We start from the raw sequence: 11,761 nt of genomic DNA on the forward strand, positions 1-11,761 counted from the left end.
GAAGCGTCGCCACTTGTCACAAGTGATTTCCCATACCATAACATATGTAGGACTTGGAAAGTTGGAAGCAATGGATTACATCCAAATAAGAATAAATTTAGTAGATTGTGTTTTACGTATATGTTTTAAAATCCAAAATGAAAAGAAAAAAAAACATGTTGATTATATAAAAAAAATTGGAGGAACCTAGAATTAGAGTCTTATGGGCAAGGACACTATTGCTGATTTAACCTCTATACGAAACGCGGACATGAATAAAAGAGGTAAATCCTTTTTTTTAAGCAAAACACCACCCTCACAAGCAAATAAAGAACAAAAAACAAATCATAGAAATACATATAATGATAATCTAATCCATCCATATGCTGTTTAAACCTATGACCAACTATCCATTACATGCTCTGCCACAGCCATTGCAGAGTTTTGGATACCATATGCAAATCTAGAGACAGAAGTTACCTACAATTGTCACCCATTAGTCAGCTCCAGGTGTGGAGCTGCCAACAGGTTATGTTTTAGCACACAAACAAGGATAGGGTTTTAGTCTTTGCGAACAGGGAGTAACCACAATTAATAGGGCTGCCCAAGTGCCCATCAAGGCAAAAGAGTGAGGTAGGCATGCTAAGTACAAAATAATTAACAGTGGTGCGCACTACTGCTACGGTGTTTCACAATCCTTCAAGCGGTGACCTTCGCTCGACGCCGTGGCTGTTTTGTTTCCACATCTTCCTCTTCATCTTCATCATTATCTGCCTCCGATAACTTGGTTAGCTCTTCTTGAATCATAATTTTAATAGCTCCTTTTCTTGGCTCCAGATCAATCTTGTAATGGTCATCTATATGATACAAGTTTGTTAGAATGTCTGATCAACAACTGCAATTACAACAAAACATGGCTGAAAGGCTTCTTACCAAGCTTCTTAAGAATGTCGCTGAAAGTAGACTGCAAAAACAAATTTCCAATATGTCAGATCCGTCAGAGAAACTTTGAGTAAAACAAGGGGTTAACTACGCCCTAGAGCTGCCAAAACAACAAGACAACTGTACAAGTTAACATTACTTATGATAAAAACACCGACTATATTTAGGAAATAATAATAGGACAGAGATTTTTGGCTCCTGGGCACCAGTATTCCTGCTGTTTTAAAAAAAATCACACTTATGTGTTTCAAAAAAAATAGAAAAAAAAAATCATGGTGTAGCCAATGAATTATCCCATAAACGTCAAAATTTCAACTTCAAATACAAAACATTCTGGGCTACACAAAAATGACAAACATGTGGATCTGGGTATGCATATTTTAAATCTCCAAATCTCAACAGATTTTGTCTTTCTTGTGTAGCCTAAAATATAAAGAATTTCATATTATAATTTTACAGGATTGTAGGCTACGTTATTTACTATGTTCAGATTTATTTTTAGATTTTTTTGAAACAAATATGTATGATTTTCTATTTTTTTAAACAGCAGGAGCACTGGTGCCCAAGAGCCAAAGACACTTTTTGATAATAATAATACAGGGACATAAACTGACATCAAATAATAAAATGGTGAGATCAAAATTAACAAGGTGTAACCAACCGTGTTGAAGTCGACTTTTTAAGGATTCCAATTATGGTCTTTTTCAGCTCAGCCTTACTGGGCAGACCTCCTTCAGCTGCTTCTCCTTTGCCCTTCGTCGCGTCTTTACCTACATAAAAATACAAATCATCAGATCTCCCAGACATCTGAGAAGATTATGACCTTCATAAAATGGAGGATATTTCTGCAATTATGCCATAAGAAATAACCGTATCGAGTAATGGAATGAGGTTTGAAACCAAAAATAATAGTATTGCCATGAAACAACCAGTAAATATGTACTCCTGACAGATAACAATATCACTACTGACATTACGAAACATGGATAAAGGTAAGTTCAATGTTTGAATATGATACACAAAGTACTATAAAGTCAAATGTAGTACCTGATGACTTCTTTTCTTCTATCTCCTTTTCTGAGCTTGGAGTGCGTTTTGATATGACGGGTTTCTTCTTCCTAGAGAAGACCTTTGCACTCTCGTCAGGGCTTTCCTTTTCCTTGGAAACTTTTGATGGTGATGTTTTGCCTGCACTCTTGCTTGTTGTCTTTGGAGGACCTGTCTTATGGGTGCTGCTCCCTGCAGCAGCCTTCTTTTTACCTGAAGAATCTTTTATTTCTGAGGACTTCCTACTGGCCTTCTCTTCCACAGATTCGTAGCCATCTTCCTGTTCATCAGGAGCTTCATCTGCGTCTTCCTCACTATCAGACTTCATAGGTTGGTCTTCATCCTCCATATCTTCATCACTATCATACTCCAGAGCTTGCTTTCGCCTTTTACTTGGAGCATCATCACCAAATTTCTAAAGCGCAGTGAAAACAAGTCTTAATAACAATCAAAGAATGATGATCATGGGTGTGGCAACATTAACAAATCATCACGAGCTAGAGAACTTCACTTGTAGCATTGTACCAACATGATGTCACTAATTCCATTGCAAAAAAGAGGCACTAATAGATGTTGCGGGTATTAATAAGGCATGTTTGAAAACTGCAACTGCATAAAACTACAGTCAACAGGTTGCATCTGATAACTTCATACCATACCTTCTTAGACCTCTTGGGAGTGGCATCCAGAGTCTTGCTTGAACTATCGCCTGCTCTCTTGCGTTTCCTAGAGTTAGACCCCTGAGAATAAAAGGCACATGGAGAAATATATGATAAAATAAAATGCATTCTAATCTAACCATAAAACATCACAACAATAAGGTACTAACGTAACATCTGATACCACAATAGGGATGTCTGTTATTCTCACCTGGTCATCAGACAAGACAGAATCAGACAAAGCATGAGGTTCCGCAATGAAGTCCAACAGCTTTGCCACAATATCTTCCTACATGAGTTATCTCACACTAGGTTAGATGCCACATTTATTACGCTATTGCACTGCATCATTCTTAACAAAAAATTGTTCTATAAACAGAACATTAAATCACCTTTCGAATGTTTGTTTTGGGAACCGGAATAGCAAGCAGCGAACAGAGTTCCACCAACATGTCTTTCATACACCTGTCAAGCTTCTCCTTTGCCTTGGCTCTCTGCTTTTCCTACAGATGAATACAACTTCTTAAGGATTAAACCATTTCCATAACCTGAATAAAATTGATGATAAATTTTTTTGGAATAATGCAGCTTACATCGCTCTCATGCCACACAAATCCAGAGAATTGAAGTATATGACCTTTAAAATCAACAGTCTGGAACATTGGCAACATAATCATTTGTCAGGATTAGCAAGCTAACAAGAACTTCAGAATTTACATCAGTCAAGTATAACTTCGGAGTTACTGCAAAGGAAATGGAACTGAAAAGTAATACATTCATGTTTTACTTAAACAACCTAAACCAACTACAAGATGCTTTTTAAGTTTTAACATTTAACCACCTGAAAGTAGTAAAGTACAAGATAAGGGACATCCTGATGCACCATAACTTAGCATTGCTGCTTCTACATGGTGTGAAGCTATCCGGGCGATTGAGTAGTGGAAACTAGCCAGAGCTAAGGCGCTGAGGATCTTACCCTTGCACTAACAGGCCTCATGACAGTTAGCTTGGACACTCGCACTAAATTCTTGCTAAATTTTCTTCGTAGCTGTTTTGATTTGCTTTCTCAGCTCTGTGGCTGTTTTGGTTTTGTAAAAGCCCTTGCACCTCCCCGGCATTCTTTTTCTAATACAAAGTGGCGCGTATTTCGATTTGTGTTCAAGAAAATACGCCATTGTGATAAGTGTGAGATAATTCACTTGACTAGAGAGCATACCAATTGCTGAAGGTGTTTTATTAAGTGTATTGAACTGTTGATTTGACAATGTCCTGTCTTTGTTTCTCTTACTACCTTCTGTTGTGAAACAGCATATACAGCAAAGTCAACAGACTACCTCAACAGACGTGATAATATTGGATATATACCTTATTTTGGGAATATTAGAATATATACACCTTTGTCACTCTAAAATTGTACAATGTATGTACCCATAACTTATTTAGAGGGGCTAATGCTTCTTGGGAAGTTCGGTGTGCAAAAACTGTTTGAATAATTTTCATCCAGCTGAACAGGAACCAACTAAAGTGCAAAGAGCATTAGAAAATTTCTGCAGGACAACAATATTTTGGATGTCTACCTTGCCTTTCCTCCCAAAAAGAAGATGGTGAAGAAATTTAAGATCGGTAGGTTTCTTCTTTGATAACCTCTGTGCCACTGTAAATAAGTATCAAAAAATCAAATTAGCACTCGAGCAATAGAAGTGCAATAGGAAAGGAAAAAATCATACATTGCAGACTGCAGGTCAGTGGGAACAATGTAGCTTATTGTTAGTTAAATATTGATTATACAACAAATCACTGGAGAAGAGAAAACAACATTTGCTTGTCAGTTGTTGGAATATGGTTCATCAACTCGGGATCAAGAGCTCAAGACACAGGATACACATCACAACTGACAGTTACATGTTCTAATAAATTGATATTGTTGGTCTAAGATCAGACATAACAGTGTACAGATATACAAATCTAGAGTACACGAGAGTACACGATTGAGCTCAAGACACTCAATCGGACCAGAGTACACGAGAAAGTTCGCAATTATACAGTTCACTTATAACTGAGCTTCAGTTGTGACCATGACTTTGACTATATTTTGCAGGTTTATTTCTTTTGGAAGCTAATCATATTTTTTGCAATAGATTGCCATTCATTGGAGCAAAATTATGCTATATTTGCCAGTCTACTCAAGGTAACGAATATATGCAAATATGCAATCACCTAAATTCACACAGATTCTCACTTAGAGGAATGAAGGATTCATCGAGTAAGCTCCTCAAAACAAGGATCACACAAGCAGAGATACTAGTGACAGAAAACTTGTTTTGACCAAGGTTATGAAAGGGTGCTGGTTTAAGATCATAACATTTGCACCTAAAGTTTGGAACAATAAATATAGACATAAATAAAGTTACCATACCAAGATGGATATTATTTACACAAATCGAAGACATGCATCATAAACAGGACCACATAAACACATGTTGATTCAACTGATCGATCAAGAACAGATCATGATTCATGAGATTAAGGTTTCATGCATTATTGATACCACGTGGCCAATATAGAAGTAGGAGAACACATGGGAAAAAGGAGTTTAACTGGAACCTAACTAACAACTAAATTCACACTAGGCGTCTATCCAAATTCAGTAATATATCATACACTTAGGACAAGTTGGCTGAGATTTGAACTTTCACTGGAAAAAAAGAACATCTTAGCCTTCAGCAAGAAACGCATGAAGACCTCTATTATCCAGGCCCAACAAATAGAAGCAAGTAAACAGTAAAAAGTGTGGCATAGGGCTATACCACTTGGTATATCTTTCAAAGGAGTACCACGACCCTGCAATGTAAAGATTTACCAAAAGTTATAGCATTGCCAGAGAAAATAAGTGAGATAAAGGTAACATGAATGCAAGCAGTGAACCTTCTCAACAACGAAGTTCCTGTTTGGCTCCTTATCAATCACTTCAACCAACCTCTCCACTATTTTCCTCTCACGTTGAGGACGATCAGTACAATAAGGGGTGGGGGTGTTTTGTAAACTTTTGGCTTCCCTGGATTTGGACCCATCCTGTTTCTTATCCTTTCCCTGGCTTCTATCCCTAGCACTTCTTGCCTTTTTGTTCTTAGGTGTCTCCTCCTTATTCTCTTCTACATTCTTGTCTGCCTCACTGACCTCCTCTTCTGTTACTTTGCCACCTTTTCTTCGCTCCTTTACACCTTTTTCTAGTTTTTCTTCATTCACATTTGTCTTCCCATCCCCTCCATCTATCTTATCCGAAGAGCCCTTTTCTTCTGCATCCTCTTCCCCTTGATTATCTTCATCACTCATTTCTTCTGCTTTCTTTTCCTCCTGCTCAGCTGAACCATTCTTTCCTTGCTCACTCAATTCATCCTGCTTGTCAGAACCACCTTGTTCAGCATTTTCCAGTTCCTTCTTGTCCTCTGTATTCTCACCTTTGTCTTCCTTAATCCCTTCATCTTCAACCGCTGCATCTCCTGTCTTGGTCTCAGCCTCAGCCATCTTCACATCTTCACATTCTGCTACCTTGATGGTGTTATCTTCTATTACATCAGCATCCTCTGCTGTGCCCATTTTGACATCCTCATGTTCTGCTGCCTTTGTGCCGTTATCTTCCTTTGCATCCGCCTCCTCCAGGTCGTCACCCATTTTGGCATCAGCTTGTTCTGCTGCCTTGGCATCACTACCTTCCTTTGCATCCACGCCACCCATTTGGACATCCTCGTGTTCTGCTGCTTTACTGCCGTTATCATCTTTTGCATTTGCATCATCTATGCCACCCATTTTGGCATCCTCATGTTCTGCTGCCTTGGCATTATTATCTTCCTTTACATCTACATCCTCCACAACATTCATTTTGACATCATTGCATTCTGGTGCCTTTGCACCATCATCTTCCTTGGCATCTGAATCCTCCACACCGCTTGTTTTTGGATCCTTGTGTTGTGCTTCCTTTGCATCTGCATCCTCGACATCAACTATTTTGAAATCCCCATGGTCTGCTGCCTTGGCGTTGCCACCTTCCTTTGCATGTGCATCCTCGACATCAACTGTTTTGGAAACCCCATGTTCTGCTGCCTTGGCATTGCCACCTTCCTTTGCATCTGCATCCTCCGCAGCGCCTGTTTTCGAATCCCCGTGTTGTGCTGCCTTGGCGTTGTCATCTTCCTTTGCATCTGCAACCTCAGCAGCGTCTGTTTTGGGGCCCTCGTGTGGTGCAGCCTTGGCGTTGTCATCTTCCTTTGCATCTGCAACCTCAGCAGCGCCTGTTTTGGGGCCCTCGTGTGGTGCAGCCTTGGCGTTGTCATCTTCCTTTGCATCTGCATCCCCATCCCCAACAGCTGCTGTTTTGGAATCCTCGTGTTGTGCTGCCTTGGCATTGTCATCTTGCTTAGCATCTGCAACCTCAACGCCACCTGTTTTGGGATCCTCGTGTTGGGCTGCCTCGGTGTTGTTACCTCCATTAGTGTCCACGTCATCCAGACCACCCGATTTGACATCCTCTATACCTGCCTGCTTTGCAGCAGCATCATCTTTCTTTGCATCCTCAGCCTCAGTGATCTTGGCATCTTCATCAGACGGGGCCTTGGTGCCATTTTCTGAGGCTTTATTCTGTTCTTGGGCATCCTTATTGGCTACTGCAAGATCCTTGCCCTCAGCAGCCTCCTCTTCCTCTTCCTTGTTGGCGTTATCAGAAGCAACAACATCAGTGGATGCCCCTCCATTTGCCACAACTGTCTCACCCATCTCTGCTGCCAGGTCTGCCTCGGGCATCCCGAGTGACGCTTATTGCTCTAGCTGTAGCTGCAGAGAAACAGTTTTAACAGGTTAGAAAAGCTGAAATTCCATCAAGTCAAACCTGAGGAAGAGCGGGCGGCAGCTAGCGCGAGCACCAACCAAGCAAGCAAGCAACCCTAATAAAGAGAGACGCCAGCTTGGGCGTGCCAGATCGAACCTAATCTGGGGGAGGGGGGAATCGGGAACTTTCCCGGTCCCGGACCCCTCTTCTCCCAAGCTCAAGTAGGAATCACGCTCCTAAGCTGTAACCTACCGCAGGCGGACAAAGGTCCCAAAACCCTAACACGGGACAGATTTGGACAAACCCTAGCAAGCTCAGGCCGCAAGCAGGAAGGAAGGCGCCGAACCTGGGCGGGGAGTCGTACGCGCAAGCGGCAGCAATCAGGAGGAGCAGGTAGCGAGGGGGAATTCGGCTGGCGTTTAACCTGGACTGGAGGCGATTGGTGCGGGGGAGGGAGAGGAGAGTGCAGTCGCGTCTCGTCTCGTCGCGTCTCGTCGCCTACACCAGGAAAGGACTTGCCTCCTCCTGGTTTAGTCCTGGGACTGGGAAAGGGGGCAGAAATATTCCGAGCCTACCTTGCTTTCTGATCTACCAAGCCGTACATGCTTCACTCCCGTGGTTATTCCTTTTTTTCACTTTCTGCTTCTCTAGATGATTGACTGACAAAGCGGGGCCAGACGCTTGTAGGTCCGCCAAACAGAGGCAGCAATGGCTGCTCGTTTCCGTCGCCTTCTTTTTTCTCGTGCGCGAACGCAGCGGGTGAAACCTAGATTGGTGAAACCCTCCCCTAATCAGCCACCTCGCACTCCTCCCCAATCCCCGCACAAGCCCTCTCCTCCCCAAATCACAGCAGGTCGACGTACGTGGCCACCGACAACACCTCCTGGAGCTCCGCTTGGTTAGCAACAGGAGGAAGAGGTTGTGGTGGCGAGCAGCAGCAGGTCGGCCTTCTTGTCGCGCGCCGCCTCCATGGAGCCGGACGGGATCTACGCGGTGGAGGGCTGGAGGAGGCGCCTCGGCGCGGAGGGTGGCAGTGGCAGGCCAGAGGAGGCGAGGCGTGGCGGTGCGCAAGGACGGCCATATCGTGGTGAGCGGCGGATTTCGAGCGCGGGCGACAGCGACTTCGAGCGGCGACGGTGTCCTGGCAGGCTTGCAGCGGCAGTCGACAACCACAGGTAGTCATCCTCGGATAGTGCAAACTTTAAAATCTATTCGTTCCTAATATACATTTTTAGTAGCAAGATCAATATTTATATCATCCCGTTCGGTGAAGCTAGGAGTTCAATTTTGGGATCCATGTACATATTCTATGCATAGAAATACCCTATTCTATTTACCATGCACTGTAGCAGTCCAAAACTGCTGTTCTAGGGAGATTACCGTAGGTATGTAGCAGCTGTGGCGGTGAGGAGCATCCGAGTGTAACACCTCTAGGACACCTCACTTTCTCTCGTAGCCACGGGCGAGGGAATCGATCGGACCAATTCTCATTGAGGCTGCAGGGCACATCTTCTCGTCTCTCCACTGAAACCGAAGCTCTTGCACCATGGCTCTGACCTATGAGACCTAGGACCAAAGAACAAGGAAAGGGAGAGATTACCTAGAGGAGAATGACAGCTCAGGTTCTAAGTCCATGGCCATCAACCCTCGGCAAGCGGAAATCAGTGGGAGGTCAGGTTGTACACCTTGAGTACCAAGAGCCGTGCCCGTCTTCATCATCACCGGAGCAAGGAGAGCCTGTCGGTGCCAGCTCTCCATGCTGACACTGCCAAGAAATTGCGTAGAAGACCAAAAATACATCACCAACCAGTTTAAGATGTCCCCAAATTTCCAACCGGTCATATAATGCCTTACACCTGAGGACACCAATAGTCTAAATCAAATTGATGCATGTCTGGCTTGCTTATGTATGTGCCATCCGATGTGTGGGTGAGAGAGAACATATCCTTATAGGGAAAATAAAGAAGGAATAGCCAGTTCTAAGTTTGTCAAAACAGAGTATCTATAGACTTTTTAGAAATGGTTGCATACACACATGGGAAAAGATTCAGTCATTTCGATCAGGCAAAAGAAAAGAACAAATAGGAGCTGGCTGTATTATTTCAGAAGGTATGTTTATGACTTATGGGGCATTTTGTGCTAACTTTTAGATTATGAAAAGCTATCATAAAGCAATTATTTATTATTCTGTTCAAAGAATATCAAAAAAGGGAAAAAACGTAATTCAACAAACTTATGGTAGACAAGACGAATCACATGGTGTATGCTTCCTGAAAGAGAAAATGGGAGAGATTTTTTTCTAGAGAGGGACAACCGAAGGATCCTGAAGGACCCAGACTTCCAATACGCATCAGAGCAAAGTTTACAACAGGACACAAAATAAACAAAAAAATTACATCTAAGTCCCTAACTTTTACATGGAGGACCCCAGACTGAAAGTAAGAAAGGCGATTGGGTCCTTAACAGCCACCGCCTGGATTGATCCTCGTCACAGCCGGGGACAAACAACTTGACGCGACCAAATTGTCATGGCTACAGGACACCATGACCTCCGAGTTGAGCTAGAAACGCTCGCCAAAACCGGCAGCTGATGTGTACGCACGCTTCTATTCTTGTAGACAGGTGTTCGGCCTCCAAGTGCGGAGGTTTGTATAACAACAGCAAGTTTCCCTTAAGTGAATCACCCAAGGTTTATCGAATTCAGGGAGGTAGAGTTCAAAGATATCCCTCTCAAGCAACCCTACAATTAAGATACAAGAAGTCTGTTGTGTCCCCAATACACTTGTCAGGTGTATAGGTGCACTAGTTCGGCGAAAAGATAGTGAAATACAAGTAATATGGATGATTATAAGTGGTAATTTCAATCTGAAATAAAAATAGCAGCAAGCAAACATGTGACAGAACTGGTTGTAAACGGTATTTCAGTGCTTAGAAACAAGGCCTAGGGATCTTACTTTCACTAGTGGACACTCTCAACAATGATATCATAATAGAATACATAAATATCATCTCTTCATTATGCTACTCTGAACCACTCTCCAGTAGGATAACGAACACCAATTCACCGCGTAGGCAAAAGCACTCCTTAAAGTTCGCGTTCCAAACCTATGGACACCCCACTCCGTCACTTTGAGCATCCAAAGGTAGTACTAACAAACACCACAATTTCATAGTGACATCCAACTCAAATTATAACTCATGATAAGTACTTCTGTAATCTTTAGCCTAAGAGCCACACACGGTGCGCACACTGTCACCTTCACACGATGGGACAAGGTGTCCCCGGAGATCACAGTAATAAAACCACATGAGTAGCATAATATATGAAGAGTAACATCTACTTATTCAACTAGATTACAAAGCTCATGATCACATAAAGATCACACCATGGGAGAGAGAGATAAACCACGTAAATACCGGTAAAGCCCTATCCTTGTGAGAGAACTACTCCCTTCTAATCATGGGAGTCAGCGACAGCGATGAAGATGGTGGTGGAGTCGATGGAGATGGCTCCGGGGCCAATTCCCCATCCTAGTTGGGTGTCGAAACAGAGATTTCTGTCCCCCAAAACTTGTCTTCGATGGCGGTGGAGCTACGGAACTTTTCGTGGATGGAGGCTGATTGATTTAGGGTTTTCACGTCGGGAGCAATATATAGGTGAAAGGGCGATGTCAGTGGATGCCCGGGGAGCCACACCATGCCTAGGCGCGGCCAGGACGGGGCCCCGCGCCTAGGGGTGGTGTGGCCGCCTCCCGGCTCTTCTCTGTCTCCCCTTTGGACTCCGTCTTCGTGAGAGAAAAATAGGAACTTAGGCTTTTGTTTCGTCCAATTCCGAGAATATTTCTAGAACAACTTTTCTGAAATACAAAAACAGCAGAAAACAGGAACTAGCACCGTGGCATCTTGTTAATAGGTGTTATCACCGGATTTTGGCCAAATCAGGAGATGGGTCGTAAGTGAGATGGGTTTGAAGGATTACGCGTGGAGGATCTCTGAAGCGGCCTAACACGAAGGAGTTGGGCTAAATTGCCCATGTATCTGTACCATAGTAGATCGTATCTTAAATTAGAAGTTAGAGTTTTACCCGTGCACGGTTAGGTGCACGCCTGAATTAGAAAGTCCCCGGGACTATAAATATGTATCTAGGGTTTATGAAATAAACAACAACCAACGTTCAACACAAATCAATCTCGGCGCATCGCCAACTCCTTCGTCTCGAGGGTTTCTCCTGGTAAGCACCATGCTGCCTAGATCGCATCTTGCGATCTAGGCAGCATAAGCTTATTACGTTGTTCATGCGTTGCTCGTGCTC

General features: G+C 43.0%; 1 protein-coding gene across 1 annotated transcript; it reads right to left on the reverse strand.

Annotated features, from left to right (window-relative positions):
- Nucleotides 1-306: 306 nt before the first annotated feature.
- On the reverse strand, nucleotides 307-7,974 carry LOC124702301 (DEK domain-containing chromatin-associated protein 4-like). Its single transcript, XM_047234426.1, is given in 13 exon segments — nucleotides 307-836; nucleotides 913-943; nucleotides 1,583-1,596; nucleotides 1,599-1,691; nucleotides 1,969-2,383; nucleotides 2,628-2,708; nucleotides 2,839-2,916; nucleotides 3,020-3,130; nucleotides 3,221-3,280; nucleotides 4,205-4,281; nucleotides 5,435-5,468; nucleotides 5,553-7,457; nucleotides 7,874-7,974. Coding segments are annotated over 12 exon segments (3,024 nt in total). The 5' UTR covers nucleotides 7,425-7,457; nucleotides 7,874-7,974; the 3' UTR covers nucleotides 307-678.
- Between the last annotated feature and the right edge of the window lie 3,787 nt (nucleotides 7,975-11,761).

The sequence above is a fragment of the Lolium rigidum genome, chromosome 3, assembly GCF_022539505.1.
Source record: "Lolium rigidum isolate FL_2022 chromosome 3, APGP_CSIRO_Lrig_0.1, whole genome shotgun sequence".
NCBI classification, from domain to species: Eukaryota; Viridiplantae; Streptophyta; class Magnoliopsida; order Poales; family Poaceae; genus Lolium; species Lolium rigidum.